Consider the following 20,757-nt stretch of genomic DNA (forward strand, 5'->3'; position numbering starts at 1 on the left):
CAGGATGTCCGACGCAAGGCGTGCTAAACCATACAAAACGTATACAACGGATCAACCAGAGAAATATGATCGATATCATTTTGTAAGGTATTACGTAAAATGTCGAGTTATTGTTACATAAATAGATGGCGATTCAAGGACCGAAATAAGGAATAATAATAATCGAGGATTAAAATAATCGAAGGAATATGAAGTACGTGAAAAAAAATACGAACAATATCTCAGATCTCATTCCTGGGCAAGCGATGGGAAGCGAGACACTCTACGGAGAACTGAGAGTTATCCTACTTGACGGTATCTATTTAGATGTAAATGACGGGCATTGTGTAAACATGTTTCCGCAGAAGTAAGACAGAAGTAAAACGCATGTCTCTACGTATCACCGTATCCACTACACCCGTGAATAAATGATCGCGATATTATCAACCTGTTGAAATCCGCTAAACCGTGACGAATGATCTTCAACGTGGTCGTATGCACTCGATCCTGCGTCGCATTTTACGGAGGAATAAAGTTCAGTTATACATCTGTACGATCCGTATAATGGAACGATAGCATTCACCGTGATTGACGGAATACAGTAGCAGCAACGGGAGAACCGCACATTATAGACGGAGCGCGCGCGACCGAATTTCCATGTTTACGATTAAAACGGCGGTCACAATGTAGAAATCACTATAAATAGTAACAGTCTATTCACGAGTTCATCGATAATACAATTGCCGATTTGCAATTCCGCTAGCCGCAGTCACAAATTGACAGGTGAGTGTCGGCAACCTAAATTCTCTCTCTCTCTCTCTCTCTCCCTCCCTGCTGCTCTCGCAAGAGATTAACGCGTCCTTAACGTAATACCATCGAATATTCCGCACTCTATTCCCTCCACGAAACTAATGGATAATAAACAACTGACATTATAATAGGCGTTTCCGAGAGCTGAAAATAATTCCTCCGCGACTATCCGGTAAAAATAACGCAACGTTAGCTTTGAAAATATCCGAGCTATTTTACGTCACACGGAAGGTATTTTCCGTATTGTTCCTGTTATTTCGATATGCAGAATAGGAGACAAAAACAACACATGTAATCCTTTTTTTAGACGATTTATTTTAGCATTACCGGCGAAATACTTTTTTTCGTAATCATACAAAAGTAAATTAATTATATTCGACGATTCCGACGACACGGGCGCTTTGTGTGTTTCCCCCGAGCGGAAAATCTCGAGGGAGAGGGTTTGTTCATCAAACATATCGGATCGTCGCGAAAATATGGGAAAGATAGTATAAAAACTTTTGCGGTTGTTTTTTTGCGTGTTACCTTTGATGGAGGCAAAGAGGCAAGGAGAAAGATCACTATAGAAGTTTCGAACTTTTTTCACATTGGGTATCTCAACCACCAGGCACATACCTGTGCTGACGGAAAGTTCGCGGATCAGAAGAGAGGAAAAAGAAATGTGTTTCACCGGGCCGGAAAGGCGTTTTTGAAAGTCAGCTGTCAATTTGCACACACACTTTCCATTATATTATTCACTGTATGATATACGCAGAGAGAAAGGGAGAGAAAGACTATATTAGTATGGTCCTAAAATGTGTCTTAGGTATATTTAAAAGACGAATGCAAGAAAGATATCTTAGACGTCTCCGAGACGTCCTTTAGACATTTATGCTGCCTGTATTTATGCGTCGGGCGGGAACCTCGTCGTACGTTTCGTGTCTCTCTAAAAACGCGACTCGAGAAAGAGCTAAGGGTGCGAAGGCACATATACCGGGTAGTCTTCCTCGGGGAACACCTGATGACTCCTGTCGTGCCAGGCCTCCGGAGAATGGTGGTATAGTCCATAATTAATGCCGCTGGTCGCGATCTTCTTCAGACCTTGTATACTGGACAATATAAGAGCCATTTTGGCGAGAACCAATGCCTTGCCGCCTAGCACAGCGAGAAACTGAAAGCCCATTGGTATTACGACTGATCCCATGAACAGCAGGCCCAACATCATCATCGGCATAAAATGATGTTTTCGACGATGTCGACGTCTTCGGCCTGAAAAGCGTAATAAATACGTTATTTTTGCGTGCCAAACTAAAAATACTGCCTCGTTATACTTGAGATACTTTGCGCTCGTTATGAAAATTTCCATTCTGACAAAAGGTTTATTAGCACATGGTATAATGTACCGAGAGTTAAAGCGTGAAAAACACGAGAAGACTGCGAGCTGATGACGACTTTTTTCAATAGACTTGTCAAAACGTTGTAACTCACCTTGAACGATATTACTATTCGGATCCGACTCGGATGTATTATTGGTAGCCGACGTTGTGTTGAATATGTGATCAACGTCAACTTTGAAGGCGTGAGTCCGTAGAACGCGCGTCAATCGGTTCCAGATTATCTCTGACCAGCTAATGTCGTCGAACGATCCATCGGGAAGATTATCTCTGCTGGAAAGAAATTTCTGAGGTCTAGTTGTAAAAACTTCATTTCTGAAGTGATTCTCACAGATTGGCACACATTTTTGAGAGAAAAAAAAATAAATATATTCATTACATGAGCATTATAATAACATATTTACTTAAATCTATGATTATGTATGGCAAAAAAATCCCCCCCGCTTCTCTATATAATTATATAATTATATCATTTGTCTCTGTCATAATAGTGTCTATTTCGCTAAGGAACATAGTAAGTTTTTCAACAGCCTCTACTTCCTAAATTATAAATAGAGCATATAAAGCGGAAAGATAGTAAATTGGGATAGAATCAGTACACTCCTTGAAAATGCTACAGTAATTATTATTACAAAGTCCTCTCCGTATTGAAAGTTGCGCGGAAATCAACTCACTTGTGTTCTGTGCTGTTCTCATCGCTCAAATGAAATCGTACCAAATCAATTCCGTCAAACACCGAGATGACGTTCTCGTCGAGAAGCGCGTCCAAAGTGTCGACAATCCTTCGCTGCACGCAACGCCTAAAGGTTTCCAGAATTTCGTCCTGGCCGGAACTGTTCCGCAATTCAGTTGGACAATTCTTGAGCATGGATCGTAATCCGGAATACCATTTTATTTTATCATCGCAACCAGCCCTTACAACCGCAATGACTGCGAGGACAAGCACATGGAGAGCACGAGGGTGCATCTGCATTTAAACGCATATATGAGTCTCTCAGAAAACCGGTGGCAATAATGTCGATTAATGTCAGATACAGTTAACTAAACTTTCCCTATTTCTTTCTCTGTAGTTTATTCGAATTAAGTAAATATTGGAAGACACACTGGAAGAAAAAAAAAGTGCTACATTCAAGCAATATTTACTTAATCCAAATAAAATAAACTACTCCAATATTCCTTAGCAAATATTAACTTGGATGTAACAATTTCTTTTTTCACTGTGTATACTTGTATCTCATTGAATTTTTCCAAACTCTCCCCTTCGTCCGATTTTTTTCGTCACGAGTATGAAATAATTTAGACTATTTTCGTTATCACATGTGGCAACTGTTAAATGAAATATCGTTATTTTTTTAAGATTTGAAAAAATAAAGGAACATATTTACGTACTAATCTTAGGCACTTTTACGCAAGCGATCTCTCTTAAAAATTTACGCGTTTCATCTGTACATGTTTTTATTTTTTCATATTCATTTTTTCGATAGAAATATGACGTCCAAGTGTATACATTTAAGCGAATCAGAATGAAACGGTCAACAAGAAACGGGGAACGAATCCGCGAAAGTGCCAAGATCTGTTGCGTCGTTTCTCGGCGCACTTGAAATTCACACAACAAGTCGTCCCCGAAGTTCTTTACCTCGAAAGATCGGTACTCCTCCGGAGACCTCTTCTCCAACGGATATGTCGCGGTGCACTGCAAAAGACGGTCGTGCGAGTAACGCGTCACGGACATTTATACGTGCAGAAAATAGACTAAGATGCCATGCAAGCGGTCATTACGAGTCATCGAAGGGCATCAAGGTAGCGGTCAAAAGGCGGCCGGACTTCACGCTCGACCAACCTCTCTCCGCAATCACCGGCAAAAATATACTAGTACTTACTGCCTATGACAGTCCGATGTATGACGGTATATAGTGGGCACTGCGATTTTCCCCTGACGATAAGTGGAATCCGTCGGCTTCCGATATAATCTAGTAACGGCTGCCTTCGTCACTGCGGAAACCGAGGACAAAGTGTATTCGCGAATAACGATTTTCAATACGCATTTACGCGAAAATATTTGTGCGAATTTTATACGTAGCTATTTCTCCCTCACAGAAATGCATCAACATATATATTAATAGTAGACAGCGGGTGAAAAATCGAAGAATTTTAGTTACTGTTGAGAAACGAGATTTTGAACGAAAAACCTTTTTCGATGAAAACTCGCAAGTCTATTCTTACTTCCGTATCTTACGTGTATCGCTAAGAATCAATCATCAAATTAAAATAAAGATAAACGTTTGCATACATTCATATTGCTCAAACACAGTGTTGTTATCCCACTGTAAAATTGTAGAGATATAGACGCAGTATATTCGCCAAAAAACATAATTGCAAAAATAAAGGGGGGAATCGAAGAAATTCAAAAGGGAGCACATTTGATCTTTTTTTATAACAACTCTACTAAATATTCTAATAAATAAATTCTAATTTGTATAACATATGTATATGGAGAGAGTGTGGGATTCTCGATTTCCGTTTTCATGATTCATCAAAACGCTTGGATAAACTTTACAAAAATGTATTTTATTAAAATTGTATATTCCGTATGTAAGACAGTAGATCTATAATATATAATGCGATTTTAGTAATAATTAAAGTCGAACTTTAAAGAGAGAGAGAGAGAGAAAGAAAAATGTTTATCTTTCTTCTTGTAAAATAAAAAAAATATTATATATATATAAATTTAATCTCTATACGTGTATCGATTGTATGGTCAATACATCTTCCAGCAGAATGCGATCGTTAACATAACTTACATAACATTTACTCGAGGAAGTTACTCATTTCGCGGTGACGAGAAATGAAAACTTGGTGATAAAAAATGTTCTCTGTTACCACGACTGATATAATTCGTGTGTACAGTCGGTGTTACAAATGTTGTACCATCCCTTAAATTAAAAAACTCTTTATTAATTCACAATTTTTAGCCTTTCATATATAGTTTGAAACTATTATAATTAGAGCCATTACAACTCTATTATTATAATTAGAATTATCTCTGCGATTTTCAACCTGCGTTATATGTAAAGCTAAAAATTGTATAATTCTCCGTCTAGAAAATGGCACAGTATACGTGATGTCGGTTGTGCATTAAGCTAGAACGAGACAAGTGAAACAAAACAACTTCTTGTTCAATCTTAAATCGCCAACTTCCGGCTTCATTTTACAGAAAGAATGCGTGGCCTACGTATATATGTTGTTAACTAAGAGCAATCCACTGAGTAGAAACCTCCTACAGTAACCTTCCTGTTTCTACAACCGAATTTTCGCAGGAAGCTTAGGCAACGGAAAATTCAGTTACACCAAAGGAATTCTTTTTCCCGCATATCGAGGTAAAATTATTGCAACTTTTGATCTAACTCCCGGACACCGACTGTACTTACAAACTGAACATTAGAAGACGACGTAATCTTTAGTTCAGTTGATCGTGTTCAAGCTGACATTCTCGTTAATTTTTATGTACAAAATTTATTCATCGCCGGAAATTATAATCGCACAATGTGACGTCGACGGTTATGTTTTGCAGACATAAGAATTGTAACTGCACACGGAGTAATTGTCCTCGGGTATCGGCTCACAGTCATCGTGGCCGCCTGAGATCCCAGCACCTTCGTTAGGCTTGATTCCTTTAACGGAATATTTGTTCCTCGGCATAGCGGAAGTGATGCACAGTTCCAACAACGCCCACTCCTCCGTAGAGATGAGCGAGCCCTCCTCGCTATGCGAACTCACTGAGCTGTGGCACGACGGCACTGCGTTGAGTTTCGTCATGTTCCTGCACGACGAGTCATCCTCGTCGTTTTCCGTTCTGTTGACCATCGATGCGCCGCAATTAGCGACGCGAGGAGATCGCGAAGATGGACCGTCGACCGTCGTATTGACGTTCTCGCTCTCAACGCGATGATGCGGTGATCTACGTGCGCAGTGTGGCGAATTGTTGATCTTCTCACGCGCGTTGCTGTCACTGTTTCTCGACGTCTGACTCGAGGTCTGTGCCATGTTGTTCGTCGCTTTGTCGGGGTAGCAGTTGAAGTTACTCGAGGTCGCGTTCTCGATGAAACGGTCCGTCGTGGCAACGCTCGCAACTCTGAATGACGACGGTGGGTGTAACGCAACGTTTCTGACAGGATGAACCTTGCTCACGCAGTAGGAAGATGATAAATAAACCGGAAAGTTCCCAATTGCTCTCGGATATGCATCAAATTTCTTCACCGCTGGTGCCATTGTTGTGGACATAGAACTCAGTACCTAAAAAGTCATTGAAAAATATCACAGACGTTATAGAGTACCAGATATTCATTCTGAAAAATAAACGTATACACAAATAATTTACTTTTGGCATCCCGGATCTAATGCATTGTGCTAAAATGATGTCTTCCTCCTCTTCGGAAAGCCCAACGTTGTCTTCGAAAGGTAAAAGCTTTCTCGTTACAGTCTTCCTCTGTTCCATGTGACCCGACTGAAAATATGCCGACGAAGTGGAAGACGTTCGCATATCCGTCGTTTTGGTATTTTCAATAGTTTGCGACAATGACGGTCTGATTGACGGTGACACGCTAAATCTCGCCTGGAATGTAACAAATTATCCACAATGATTACATGAGATATTTTGCAATGAGGTTATGCAGAGGTCACCTTTGGCATCGCGGATTGTATGCATTCAGTCAAAATTGCTTCGTCATCCGAATGATTCGGACTGTCGTCGGAGAGTTCATCCGGATGCCGCCTCAATGACGTATTACCCACTGATTTAGCCATTATAGAATTCTTATTCGCATGACTCGTCTCGACAGGCGAGGATGATGGAGTGCTGTATATGTTAAACTTATGCGACGGTAGTTCGGATTTCTTCACGAACGGTAAGTTATTTATCAGAGGTGGAGTTATCTGCCTCGGCTGCAAATAATAAATAAATTAAAACATTATTTAATACATAAATAACATAATACATAAATAACATAAATTAAAACATAATTAATAATTTAAACATTATTAATATTAATGGCACTAAACATCCTTGCTTAGGTCTTTGTGGTCTTACACTGGCAATATTAATTTCGGTGGGGTCTCATACATGAAGATTTAGATTAAAAATGTCTTCGACAAACGGTCTAACGGTTGAGACTAACACAATCTGCTTAGTTATCTCTCTTGAGAATTACCTTAGGTATGCCCGATTGAATGCATTCGTCCAATATTTTCTCATCCTCGCCGGAAAGATTGGAACTTTCATCGGACAAATCGTTCCTATGACACGCGATCTCCGCCGATTTCTCCTGCTCGATTTTCTCTATATCCTCTTGCACACTCGGCATCGAGAGGGCAGACAGATTAGATTGAGAGCCGACCGGGGAAATATCCGCTGGCGTGTCCTCCGTGCAATATACGTGCACGGTATCGGGAGCGACGCCGATTTCCATAGCGGTTTTACTAGTCTTTGAAGCGCCGATGGATGTCTCAACGAGGGACACGTGCGATTTCAGCCTATTCGGCACAGAATTTTTCTGATACGGTGCCAAGATACTCGACGGCTCCGACTGCGCGGGCTTTTGAGAGTTGAGCATTTTGAAGGATTGTCTGTATCTGCAATACACGTATGAGTGTTAGAAAGAATTCGTGTGGTTTTTTTGACCAAGAAATATATCCGAAATTAGCCGATTTCTTGACACAGAGAACATCACCTGTTGGTTTGCATTCCCATATTGATACAAGCGGCCAACATATCCTCGTCATCCTCATCCCCGTCGCTCACCTGCTCCTCTTTCACTTTACTATTAGAGCTGTTTATCGTCATATTGAGCATGTCCGTCTCGATCCTGCGAATATTCTTCTCATCCGTGTCGGATGACACCTTTTCCAATCTACAATGTGCCATGGTGTCGTTAGGTATTTTGACTTCATCATCGATTGTGAGAGAACTCAGACTGGTCGCAGTGGAGAATTCGGCCGGTGTCGATTCTTCCTTGAAAGTGGCGACCTCATCCTCGAAAACGCTGCTCCTTGTGACTTGCGGTTTGGGATACGCTGCAACACAGACATGGAATTTGTGCAATCTTCTGTACGAATATTTGTTTTTAATTCTGTTACATAAATACTGTGTGTTTATATACTTTTAATTATGTTATTATTATCATTACATTGATGATCAATGACATTGCATACATAAATGTCGGACGGATGGTCTTACTGCTTCTTCTTGCATTTTAGACATAAACTCTGCATTCTGAGTTTTATGATTACGCGGGCTGGGTAGGACTGTTTGTGTGGGCGAGTCTGGCAGTTCACTGGGTGAAACTACTCCACTGGTCCTACGGCTGAGGAAATATTCATGATGCTTTTAGACCTGCTTCTACCTTCAATTCTGCTACTCGCGTATTGTACAACTTACCTAAAATCACTGACCACAGAACTGCGATCGTCATGAATAGAATGTTGCTCAAATCCACTAAGAGAGCCGAGCGAACTGCAACGTGAGAACATCAGAGGGGTTTCTTCAGCATAATAATCTTGACCACCAAATGTCACCATTTTTCCTGAAATATACACATTTATATATCAATTAGACAGTTGCATACTTGTTACAGTCATACGTATATATATAGAATTATATATTTCCTTACATTCTTATCATTAATTTAACAAGCAATACAAACCTTCCTTATCTAACACGCGTGAATTACTTTTATTCACAGACAGACCACTATTCTGCGAAGACAGTCTCATTTGACTGTCGCTCAAAACGCTGTGATCGTCGTTCTCCAGCTCTTCCTTGTTCGCAGAATCTATCTTCGATATAACTCCTGGAATGTTATTCTGAGGGGTCATTGCGCTACTCAGAGAACTAAGCGAATTGGCGCGTGAGAAACCATGCGACGTTCCCTCCTCGTAATAACTTACTATCTTCTCGGGGGTCACTTGTCCAGGATTGAGAACCGTGGTATCCTTTGGGTTCTCCTCCAGTTCTTCCTCCTTCCTTACCATAGCGCCGTGCTCGTCGCAGCCGAGCGACGTCACCTGCTTGATGAAAGACACAGGGCTCTTACGAGCAACCTCGATCGCCTTCTTCGGCACCTTCTTCATAACATCGCTCTCCTTCGTGTCCTCAACCCGCAGGTCCGACATGGAAGTGGCCGTGGAGAAATTGAAGGGGGTCTCGTACGGGGTGCCCTCGGTGCAGTACGTTTTGACGGTGTCCTCTTGCTCGCCACCGGTGAAGTACTCGGTGCTCTGCTTCTCTTCATCGTCGGTGTCGTCTTCGGCATATCGTAGACTGTAATCCGTGGGCTGATCGAGATCGGTCTCGGCGTAAAACAGGTCCACCTTGGGGTCCCGATCGCGAAACTCCTTCTCCATATTGACAATTTTGACAGTTCAGTCAACAGAGACGCATAATCGACAGAGATCAGTTTCGAAACGAGATCTTTTCATCGAGCTCTGTAATATACTGGAGCGAGCTTTCTCTATAGATACAATATATCTAGACTGAGCGTTGAGGGGTCGAGGTGCACGTAGAAAAGGATGCGTTCGAGGCGTTCACTCTATCAGCGCGTCAAACGTCATTCTATTTTTAATGCTCATTGAGGCCTATAAACAAATGATTCTGATTGGTTCACTTCCGCATTATGCACAAGTGTATGCATCCCGCTTCTAGTAATAAAATCTAGTGACATCGAGATGAAAAAATATCGACCAGGGGGATAATCGATTATTTCGAAAAAACATCGAAGAATGATCGATTTTTTTAAAGAAAAACGAATCGTACATCGATTTATTGGTCGATGATTGCCCATCTCCGAAATAGAAAGTGTAAGTCGCAGGGAATAGCTGCTTCATTGGCCGCCAACGACGGCAATGTGCGATCGGATTGGCGCGCATGTGGGCGGTCGGGCGGGGGCTCTATCGATTTAAATTTGGTTTGCCGGTTCGCGGGTCAATAGTCAACATAGCGCAGTCGCCGCGTGCACTACGGACGTCTTGTCGATGCGCTCGTCGAGGCGTGCACATCTGCAGCGACCGTTTCCTCTCCTTTTCAGACGGAAGAGATGTCCGGACGAGGGAAGTGCGAGACGTCCGCGGAAGCGGTGGCCGCTCAGCACGGGCCGATGAAGTTCAAGAGCGCCGTGCCGAGAATCAGGTCAGTCGTTCTGCGCCGTCGGTGCTTTTCGCCGGCGGGATCGCGATTATCTCCGTCGTCGGGATCGATCGGCTGACTGAGATACGACATATGTGTGCGTGTGTGTACGAGCGTACATACGCGTTATAAATCGAGCACGGTACAGCACGCGCCAAAAATGCGACTTGTTCTCTCAGGCCTCGTCCAAGCCCGCGCTAATCCCACGCAACGTGCGGTTTAATCACAGCCGGCCACGCCTTAAGCGTTTTATACGTATATGCACCCGTGACTCACCGGCTGCCTACCATCGGTGTCGCGAATCTCGCGTATCTCACCCTCGGACGCGGCTCGATAACATCGATCGATAAGGAACGCCTAGCTCACGGGAAACGCCGCGTACATCGCGTGCATAGAGATCGTCTGCCCGATGAGAAATCCGGTGATGTGGCCGGACATTTATCCTCTTTGTAAGTCTGTCGGTGCTAATTACACTCTATGCACTATGCTCGTATATTTTCGCTCTCATGGTATCTCCAAGGTCACGCGTCTACTTCGCTTTGTACGTGGAAGAATGTCACGACGGAAATGTAGCCGAGGTAACTGCTGCCGAACATTGTGCGCGAGTTTTGAAAATTGTCGGTTTTCTTCCTGACCGATTGGTCGGAGCTACCGGTCACGTGGGAAAATTGCGCGCTCACGATTGGTGATTCGTAATAATAAGTCCTCGGTGTTATGTTCGAGGAATATGTTATCAATGCTGTTATGTCATTTTGACCTTATTTCGTGTGTGGTGATAGGAAAGATAAAGATAGACTGACCGAATAGCGGTTCCCCGAACTTTTGTTTCCTCTCTGTTCGGTAAGTTGAAAACGCCGTTGGCATATACAATTTCGATAAAGCCTTAACATTTTCTCTTACAGTCATTATCATTTCCTAAATTTAAACTTATTAGTACATTTCTCGTTGTCCCTGTCGTGTCGCGAAATAAACGCGCAGTACATCATGACTGTTGATTATTTAATATTGAACTGTCATATAATATCTTGACAACTCATATATATAATATTATATTCAGGCAACTTTATGGCATTTTATAAAGTAGTTTTATAAAGTAGTAGTCAGAAGAACGTCTTCAAGATGTCTTGTATCCCGATTTAAAACATTTTTCTGAGATATTGTTTTAACCCTTTGCACTCGAGGGCTCCGCTATGGAGACAATGCAAATAACTTTCAGTTCATAACATAAGGACAAAGACAAATCGTAAAAACTAATGTGTATAGGATATTCTGCTCTTGCTATTTGCATTTGAGTTTGAAGAGTTTGAAGACAAATTTTAAATGGCTCCGCTCCGGAGCCCTCGAGTGCAAAGGGTTAAAAGAGATTGTATTTAACGCATTTCGTGTCGGGCTGCAAAAATATTGAGATACGTGAAATCCAAATACCGTTTTAGGGTAATTAGGATCCAAGGAACTCAAAAAAACTAAAACTGGAATTCTCCGACCCCCAGCCGTTTTCTCCGGAAAATAGCCGCAACATCTATCTTGCGTGATACCTGACATTTACTCGGTCACAGAAAACAAGTTTTTTTTTATATCAAAACATGCGACAGAAATACGACGAAGCAAATATATAATTCACGACATGTACGACAGATAATTATAGCTGATAGAATTACATAATTGGTCATAGCAAGGTTGCAACATTTCTTTTTTTTTTTTACATCAAACATGCAAAAATACTATGACGAGGCAAATATAGCATAATTGGTTATAGCAAAGTTGCGACAGTTTTTTTTTTATATTAGAATAAAAATTCAAGGAAATTGTCAAGGAAATGTTAATTACATATGTGTCATTTTGTTGATTTGTTCATTATATATGTATCATTTTGACAGCTGTCTGACTACTTACTGCACATGTTCGTAAATCATAGGTTAGTTTCGTTGTAGTTTTTGTGTTCCAAAACATATAAGAAAAATTGTTGCAACCTTTCTGTGACTGACTGTATGTACACCTGGTGATGTATAATTGCGAATCGTCGTTATCGACGATTTGAATTTTTGGCAGTAATACTTCGTCATTATTTAAAAAATTTTTTTATATTTACTATTTTTAGTTGATTAATAAAAAAGTTGAGGCAATGATTTGGAAAAGTGTGTTTTACAAGGTTATTTTTCATTTTTTGGATAAAATTATTTTCTGAAAAGCACAACTTAAGCTACCTCCGCTATCGCAAAGATGTTAAAAATGTCCTTAAGATGTTTCTTAGTATCTCATTTAAATAAAATATTTTAAGGAATTCTTGTATAAGCATATTATTTAGAATGAAATCATTTTATGCACAAATATGGCGGAAAAGATTAGAGAGACTAGCGAGTTTTGGCTTAGTAAATAAAGTTAAGGCTTTATTGAAGTTTCGTATATACATTTAGGCTCGAAAAGGAGGAGCGGAGAAATAACAGAATGCGAAAAGTCCGAGTAAAAACAGACAGACTTATTTTGAGACTCGCGTAGTTATAATCGCATACGACTTCAACACTAACGAATATTTTCGAAGTTTGTTTCTACTCGATCGATTCATGTTTTTGCCTTGTTTTTTGATGTTTAAGGCAACAATTGTTAAAATGGAATGGTTGGGGTTACAAGGATTCTGAATTTCGTCTGAACGATCAATATATCGTGGAGTTCACTGGTAACAGGTGAGTCTCCATATTTACACGTGTGAGTGATAATTATTAATATTGATTGCATGTTAAGTCTGTTATGCCGGCTTGCAGTTATACAGATAGTCGATTTTATTAAACACGTATGCAAATATGGAATACTGATATTAATTTTTGGTGTGGACTAATATATTCATATTTTGACATAATTAGCTCGTTCTTTACGTCACGCACAGGTGAGTCACTTATTAGTTTACTCGCTTTAATTTAGATTTACGTCTGCGCTAACTCTGATAATGTTTCAACGTGTTATAAGTATGACATCTTTCGTATGTGAAAAGAGCAGTTTCGCCATTTATTCTACAGATTCCACTGATAGTTATTTTTACGTTATTGAAATCTTTAAAGAAAAAATACTTCGAAATAATATTTATTGGGATAACTTAAGATTTAATAAAGTTCTGTTATTTGATATGTTTATATAGACTTTTTTCAAACTTTAAATACCAATATCCTTTACATAGGAAATACTTCGTCCTTGTTACACGGAATATTTCATATCATAAATTGTTACTTTATACAAGAATCTCTAATAGAACGATTTTCCAAAAGACATATTTAAGAAGTTTACACTGTTAGAGATCGTATATGTGCGACTTGTGAATCAAGAGTTTTGATTTGCGAAAGAAACAAGTTACGTCGTGATTTAAGATGAAAAATTAGCATCGCTAAAAAAGGTAAGGAAAAGAATGATCGGAAGTGGTTAATTAAACAAATTTTGTTCATGCATTGTTATGTATTGAAATATATTTATTAAATACATGTAAATTCAATTAAATCAATTAAATCGAATTGGATTAAATTAAATCGAGTCAAAAGTTAAAAATTTGTCATTTAATGCACTGAATACAAAAGTGAAAAATAAATGAACTGTGTCGCTAAAAAAAGAATTATGGAATAATAACATAATGTCAAGATTATATCGAATGTTACTCCATTTTTTCACGTGATTTGATGACATATTGTAAATGCTTTTCGGATAACAGTTGAGCTGTTGCTATTTTCATGAAATAAACTGCAATTATTGTACCACTAGGTGTTAAAATTATTCTATATATATATATATACGAGGGCGGTCCGATAAGTACTTAGCCTACAAAAGAAAAACGAAAATTTTGGAAAAGTGGCGATTTATTTCTCAACATAGTCTCCTTTTAGCTCGATACACTTGACCTAGCGATGCTCCAACTTCTTTAACCCATCTGAAAAATACGTTTTCTCGAAGTCTGCAAAGTAGGCCTCCGTGGCGGCGATGACCTCCTCATTCGGCCAAATTGGTCGAATTGGACTACGAACTGCTGCCCCATCCACCGTATTCTCCAGATTTGGCCCTGTGCGACTTTTTTTTGTTTCCAAACTTGAAAAAGTCATTCGCCGGGCAGAAATTTGAGTCGAATGAGGAGGTCATCGCCGCCACGGAGGCCTTTGCAGACTTCGAGAAAACGTATTTTTCAGATGGGTTAAAGAAGTTGGAGCATCGCTGGGTCAAGTGTATCGAGCTAAAAGGAGACTATGTTGAGAAATAAATCGCCACTTTTCCAAAATTTTCGTTTTTCTTTTGTAGGCTAAGTACTTATTGGACTGCCCTTGTATATATAGAATCCATGTATACTCGCAGAATACGTATGTACATAGAATAAAGAGATAAAAATGTGTGAAAATTCATACTTCGTGGTCACATATTATTTCGTATATTCTTTCCTCGTTTCACTCGTTTCTAATTGCATCAGGAATAAATTTAGCTTTTTGCAAAGTCAACGCAATCTGTTTATTTTTAGTATTCATTTAACGAACTGTGCTCATATTTTATATTAATATTTTGCGCGATAATAATTACTGAATCCACACGTGGCATAATCTGTTTATTTTTAGTATTCATTTAACGAGCTGTACTCATATTTTATATTAATATTTTGCGCGATAATAATTACTGAATCCACACGTGGCATAATTCAAGTATAAATTTGAATAAATAAGACTAACAGTCTGTCGATATTGCTGGACAATTTCTAGCTAAAGCACGTGTTAATAGTTGTCCTTTGAAATTTTATAGGAGATGCTCTAATGTGAAAGATATTTTAATGTGATATATTTAAATTTGATTTTAGAGATAAATCTAAATTTTTTTAGTTTAATCGCTATTACAGTAACGTGAGACATATTATATAATTCAACTAAAAAACTCGGATTTTAGTTGAAATTAAATTCCGAGTATCTTACAAGTTTCAAGTGCTAATGATGAACCTAAAACAAGTACGTTAGCTCGAATATTTGGAATTCTTCTCGGTTTCCACACATGCCTATGCACTAAGCTAATAATTGCATTTGTACCGGCAAACGTGTCACCGATGCATGTCGTAATGACATCTGTGTCCCAGACATTTTTACTTTCTTTTCATATTTACACGCGTGAGTAGTTCTCGCTGGTTTACGAAATCTTCCAGACCGGACATCTTGAAATTTTCCGAAGTGAAACGACGGCCAGACTGTCGTTCATGGAACAGAAATTATGTGAGAAATCGATTATTCGCTTTGAGGCTTCTACATAAGTCCGTACCAGAGACTGCACCGCCTCTTTGTGTTATAAATGCGCGATATATATTTCTGTGCGTGACGTAAAGAACGAGCTAATTATGTCGAAATATGAATATATTAGTCCACGCCAAAAATTAATATCAGTATTCCATATTTGCATACGTGTTTAATAAAATCGACTATCTGTATAACTGCAAGCCGGCATAACAGACTTAACATGCAATCAATATTAATGATTATCACCATGAATGTTATCATCATGAAAAAAAAAATCCCAATAAAAATGAAATTTGTCTCTACTTTATTAAATTGTTAATCTGCTTACAAATTTGAACACATTTTTTTTTAATAATCAATTTTATTTAATACTTAATAATTTTCATGAAAATATGTTTTATTAAGTAAATTAAATTATTTATTAAACGTAAAAAAGATATTTTCTACAATATAGTCAGTATTTAATGAAATATAAAAAATGTTTGCTACTAATAAAGGGAGGACCAAAAGTGAAAACGCGTTTTTTGGACGAAACTAGGCTTAAAATGTAGGATTCGGCAGTTAAAATTCTACAGGGTGGGCCAAAAATCACGAAGGAGTCTGAAGTTTTAATAGTTTTTTGTTTATTAATTTTTCTTTACAGATTTTAAGAAGAAGGCATTGAAGATTAACCATGGAAAAATTCACGACCGAACAGCGAACATAAATTGTGAAATTTTACTGTCGAAACCAAAGATCAATTATTATATTAATCTCCAAGGTCTTCTTTGTAAAGTCTGTAAAGAAAAATATAAAAAAGGATTAATTAAAAAAAAAATGATTAACCCTTTGCGCTCGAGAGGTGCCTCTCAGGCACCACTCGGATCGAGGCGGCAAATCGAGCGATAACGGTGTTTATTTAAATTTGGCCTAACGAATATCGCTTCACGAGTTTACTGCTAGTCCTTTGTGTGTAATCTTATGAGGTAATGGTTACAGAGGTGTCTTATCATTTTAAATTAACTGTAAAAAACTCATGAAATAAGCGGGAGCAGCCAACTCCTCTCGAGTTGCTGGTTCGCTCGAGCGAAAAAAGCCTTGAGCGCAAAGGATTAAAACTTCAGAAATCTTAAGACATGAAATTGTATTCTTTCGAAGCGTATAATATATTTCTCGTAGAAAGTTGTAAAATGGTGTAATAATAATGTTAATTAGATATGTGATAATAATATGCAAGTTTAAGTAGTGAAATATGCGAAGACTATCATATCGGTTCGTGCGATGTCACATAATGTGAATTCCAACGCTGTTAGATATCCCATTGGAAGTCAACAACTTCCATACTTTGCGAAATGGTGCCAAGAAACGTTCGATGTGGAATGGGATTTGAGGAACGTGGCTCAAGATATGCCAACGAACTTGCCAGCACCAATTCTTTCAGCGGAATTACTGAAAGCAATCGAAGAGCTGAAGATCGACTACTCGACTGATGGTGTCGATCGTTTGATACGAGCACACGGCCATACAATGCGAGAGATATTTCTTCTGAAGCACGGTTCCTTCGAGAGAATACCGGATGTCGTCTTTTGGCCGAGTAAGTTGACATTTCGCGACCGTTGTATTACAAAACCCACGATGGTATCTTTCCGATATTAATACCAAATGTCTGTACACTCATAAATATGACACGTTTCTCTTATTTTGATTTAAATTATATTTGTTAATTTTGAATCCTCCGCCACCGATCAAAATAATGAGTAATCCGTTGAATAATTTTAATATTGAATGTCTCATTTGTGGTGGACGATCTTCGTCTTCTATAATTTTATCATTTAATTAAATTTAACACAAAGGTATTCATATACGTCATATTCATTCCATGAGAAAGTTAAAATTGAATCGCTTCCGTGAAAAAATTCTTTATGCAGAGGAGGAAACGACTGCAAATGAAGGATCTCCTTCGTGCATCAGATTCGATTTTGCAAGCCTGTAGTCAATGATATGACGGTACTCCGCCTGTTAAAATACTATTTTCATACTACTTCATTGAGCTAATAATAGCTAACTTTTAATAGTTGTGAATTATACTCGATGTGACAATTGCGTTCTACTTATTATCCACACGCACAAAAACATATGTATATTTCGAGCAGTCGGAACGTTGGAAAGAAATCGTTAGAACGCGGCGCATAAAATGTGTGAGAAATCTTTCACAGAAATAATTCAATGTTATACCCGACACGTACGAGTTGTAACAAGAACAGTCGATACGGACTACTCGTTCAGATCCAAGAGCGAATACGTGACTCGTTCAATGTTCAGTTTTTCATTGCTTACCCACTGATTTGTTCATTCGTGAACACGAAAAATAAGTCAGTTCGTGTAACTGATTTTCTGTTATCCTGAGAACCAGACAAAAACTTGTAGAACAAAAAGTTGTAGAAATAGGAAGATTTCTGTAAGAGATTTTAGTTCGGTCAATTGTTTACAATGATCTCAACGCAACCGAATGTTCAGATCGAGCCGAATGAAAATATCGGTCTGGTTCCGGTTCGCTAAAATATCTAATAAAGATTTCGGTTCTGATTTTCTGAGTGAAAGTACCGATACCATTTAAATTTTAGGTTTTTTTAGGTTCCGATTCTTTAAACTTGTTTCCTTCCTGAAATTTTTATTGAATTAAATTATATATATAAACTATTTTTGAATATAATTTGTTTACTTTTATTACAATATATAATTTTCTTAAAAATTGATGTCATTTCCAAATAAAAGAAAACCCGATTTGAAAGAGTTAAAAAGCGGAGGTGCTGACTCATAATTCGTTTACTGTACGCAAAAATGAGTATTTTATGAAAACTCATTAACATTTACAGCGTGTCACGATGACGTCGTCAGAATCATCAATATGTGCGCGCATTATGGAGCAACCTGTATACCTTTTGGCGGTGGAACCAGCGTCAGCGGCGCGGTATATTGTCCCGCGAACGAACACCGGACGATAATTTCGTTAGACACATCGCAGATGAATCGGATATTATGGATAGACAGAGAAAATCTGTTGATATGCTGTGAATCGGGCATCATCGGCCAGGACCTGGAACGGCAACTCCGCCTCCAGGGATTCACGAGCGGCCACGAGCCCGATTCTTATGAATTCTCCAGGTACACGATATGCCCATTTCCATGCATGCTTGATATCTTACTCTTACAGAATTGCGGACTATGTAATGACGATTGAACGAACGATGAAATATTTCTAAAGTATATATGGAAATTGAATGGGGATATGCAGAACGCGATTTGTAAACGCAACGGTCGGAGCTGATCCTCACCGATTTCGATGGGCTTGAGATATGTTGTAGAGCATCGCAAAATATTGGATGCATATTTTTTTTTGCATCCCAACGTCAAGAGGTTGAAACAACTCCTCGATAAAAACGAATTTTTTAATTTTTAGTGAATATCTTCAAAAATATAAAATATATGGAAAAATATTTCCTACAAAAGTTTCATGATATTTTATACTCTTCCTACTATTATTATGTTATTACAATATATAAGCGTCTGTAATATCATAATATTATTATTATTATTAGAGCTAATCAAAAATACATTTCAGGCTTATAAGAGCCAGACGCAAGATAAAAGTGCCTTAATATAAAAATAATAGAATCACTTATACAAAGATACTAATATTACAAATATTTCGCTCTCCTTTATATTCTTTCCAATGCAATAAATACAAATAAAAAAATGTCTGACACCGTATTTTGTCCGATTTTGTTAGATTGACAAAAATGTCCACATGTCTTTTAAATTGTATTTATTACGTTGAAAAAGATCCGAAGGATGTTTGGGAATCCAGCCTTGAGTTATAGTCCACGTTCGTAAGCGCTTTCACACGAGATTCGTATTATTTATATTTCCCGAAACGCAGCGGCTAATTCTTTTCTCAAACAGTTTAGGGGGATGGGTGGCGACCCGGGCGAGCGGCATGAAGAAAAACACATACGGCAACATCGAGGATCTGGTGGTGCGAGTGCGAATGGTTACCGGGAGGACGGAGGATCCTGTTATCACTTTGGAGAGAGGTAATTTAGTACCTCGCGCGTCCTGCGGGCCGGACTTCGACCACGTGATTCTCGGCAGCGAAGGCACTCTGGGCGTCGTCACGGATGTCGTAATGAAGATCAGACCATTGCCGCGGGTGATGAAGTACGGCAGCGTGGTATTCCCGAATTTTCAAAGCGGCGTTCAGGCCTTACGGGAGGTGCGTGTTTCTTTACGAGGAAAGATTCGAGTAATCTTTTACGAAATATACAAAAAGTACAAAGCTCTTCTGTACACGTGTAGATCGCGAAGGAGCGATGCCAGCCAGCCAGTATACGGTTAATGGACAACGAGCAGTTCCAGCTGGGGCAGGCGCTACGCCCGGAGTCCGGCTGGATCAAGATGATCCTGCAGAGCCTGAAGCAGGTGTACATCACCGGCGTGAAGGGCTTCTCGTGGAATCAGATTTGCGTGGCGACGCTGCTGATGGAGGGCGACGCAGCGCAGGACGTCGCGGTGCAGGAGCGCAAGATCTACAGCATCGCCGAGAGACACGGCGGCGTGCCGGCGGGCGAGACGAACGGCGAGCGCGGCTACATGCTGACATTCGTGATCGGATACATACGCGACCTCGCGCTCGAGTTCTACGTGCTGGCGGAATCGTTCGAGACGTCCGTCTCGTGGAATCGCGCGCTCACGCTGTGCAGGAACGTGAAGTCGCGCGTGGCCAGGGACTGCGAGGCGCACGGCATACGCAAGTACTTCATCTCCTGCCGCGTCACGCAAACCTACGACGCCGGCTGCTGCGTGTACTTCTACATGGCGTTCAAATACACGGACCTGAAGAATCCGATCGAGACTTACGAGGCGATCGAGTACGCGGCGCGCGAGGAGATACTGGCAAGCGGCGGCTCCCTGTCGCACCACCACGGCATCGGCAAGCTACGGGCGCCGTTTTATCGCGAAGCTGTCGGAGAGGCCGGCGTCGCCCTTTATCGCGCTACCAAGGCGCATTTGGATCCGCATAATATATTCGGGGCGGGCAATATGGATGTAATGTACAAAGCGAAACTATGAAAGCCGCGTCAGGCTGCACGGATTCGGACTAGACGATTCGGCGTTGGAGAATGATCCGGTTCGAGAACATTTT

The 20,757-nt window shown here is 39.7% G+C and overlaps 3 protein-coding genes across 4 annotated transcripts; 1 reads left to right on the plus strand and 2 right to left on the minus strand.

Annotated features, from left to right (window-relative positions):
* Positions 1 to 1,191: 1,191 nt before the first annotated feature.
* Positions 1,192 to 3,978, minus strand: LOC106749454. Its single transcript, XM_014628900.1, has 4 exons — positions 3,799 to 3,978; positions 2,837 to 3,129; positions 2,257 to 2,432; positions 1,192 to 2,037 (listed from the first exon to the last, which is right to left on the minus strand). The coding sequence occupies exons 1-4, from the start codon at positions 3,892 to 3,894 to the stop codon at positions 1,739 to 1,741; spliced, it is 864 nt and encodes a 287-aa protein (XP_014484386.1). The 5' UTR covers positions 3,895 to 3,978; the 3' UTR covers positions 1,192 to 1,738.
* Positions 3,979 to 4,820: 842 nt separating this feature from the next.
* Positions 4,821 to 9,714, minus strand: LOC106749462 (adenomatous polyposis coli protein-like). Of its 2 annotated transcripts, XM_014628925.1 has the most exons (9): positions 9,105 to 9,714; positions 8,861 to 9,020; positions 8,596 to 8,740; positions 8,370 to 8,521; positions 7,889 to 8,231; positions 7,370 to 7,790; positions 6,843 to 7,103; positions 6,541 to 6,774; positions 4,821 to 6,455 (listed from the first exon to the last, which is right to left on the minus strand). In XM_014628925.1, the coding sequence occupies exons 1-9, from the start codon at positions 9,558 to 9,560 to the stop codon at positions 5,721 to 5,723; spliced, it is 2,907 nt and encodes a 968-aa protein (XP_014484411.1). In that variant the 5' UTR covers positions 9,561 to 9,714; the 3' UTR covers positions 4,821 to 5,720. The 2 variants fall into 2 exon arrangements, with proteins under 2 accessions (XP_014484411.1, XP_014484409.1); XM_014628923.1 differs by having other exon boundaries at positions 8,861 to 9,560.
* A 333-nt stretch (positions 9,715 to 10,047) lies between these two features.
* On the plus strand, positions 10,048 to 20,697 carry LOC106749463 (alkyldihydroxyacetonephosphate synthase). Its single transcript, XM_014628926.1, has 6 exons — positions 10,048 to 10,341; positions 12,930 to 13,019; positions 16,868 to 17,148; positions 18,431 to 18,719; positions 19,518 to 19,827; positions 19,911 to 20,697. Exons 1-6 carry the CDS (start codon positions 10,250 to 10,252, stop codon positions 20,682 to 20,684), a joined length of 1,836 nt encoding a protein of 611 aa, XP_014484412.1. The 5' UTR covers positions 10,048 to 10,249; the 3' UTR covers positions 20,685 to 20,697.
* The last annotated feature ends 60 nt before the right edge of the window (positions 20,698 to 20,757 follow it).

The sequence above is a fragment of the Dinoponera quadriceps genome, unplaced genomic scaffold (genome assembly GCF_001313825.1).
Source record: "Dinoponera quadriceps isolate SergipeBrazil2010 unplaced genomic scaffold, ASM131382v1 scaffold3807, whole genome shotgun sequence".
Lineage (NCBI taxonomy): Eukaryota > Metazoa > Arthropoda > Insecta > Hymenoptera > Formicidae > Dinoponera > Dinoponera quadriceps.

Excerpts from the sequence above, each read along its gene's own strand:
- LOC106749454 (XM_014628900.1), bottom strand. The coding sequence starts at position 3,894 with ATGTCCGTGACGCGTTACTCGCACGACCGTCTTTTGCAGTGCACCGCG. Across the intron at positions 3,130-3,798 it reads AGGAGTACCGATCTTTCGAG|ATGCACCCTCGTGCTCTCCA; the intron begins GTAAAGAACTTC and ends GTTTAAATGCAG. Across the intron at positions 2,433-2,836 it reads GAGAACAGCACAGAACACAA|AGATAATCTTCCCGATGGAT; the intron begins GTGAGTTGATTT and ends TCTTTCCAGCAG.
- LOC106749462 (XM_014628923.1), bottom strand. The coding sequence starts at position 9,560 with ATGGAGAAGGAGTTTCGCGATCGGGACCCCAAGGTGGACCTGTTTTAC. Across the intron at positions 8,232-8,369 it reads ACCATCCGTCCGACATTTAT|CGTATCCCAAACCGCAAGTC; the intron begins GTATGCAATGTC and ends TCTGTGTTGCAG. Across the intron at positions 7,104-7,369 it reads TTCAATCGGGCATACCTAAG|CCGAGGCAGATAACTCCACC; the intron begins GTAATTCTCAAG and ends TATTATTTGCAG.
- LOC106749463 (XM_014628926.1), top strand. The coding sequence starts at position 10,250 with ATGTCCGGACGAGGGAAGTGCGAGACGTCCGCGGAAGCGGTGGCCGCT. Across the intron at positions 10,342-12,929 it reads AGCGCCGTGCCGAGAATCAG|GCAACAATTGTTAAAATGGA; the intron begins GTCAGTCGTTCT and ends TTGATGTTTAAG. Across the intron at positions 13,020-16,867 it reads GTGGAGTTCACTGGTAACAG|ATATCCCATTGGAAGTCAAC; the intron begins GTGAGTCTCCAT and ends CAACGCTGTTAG.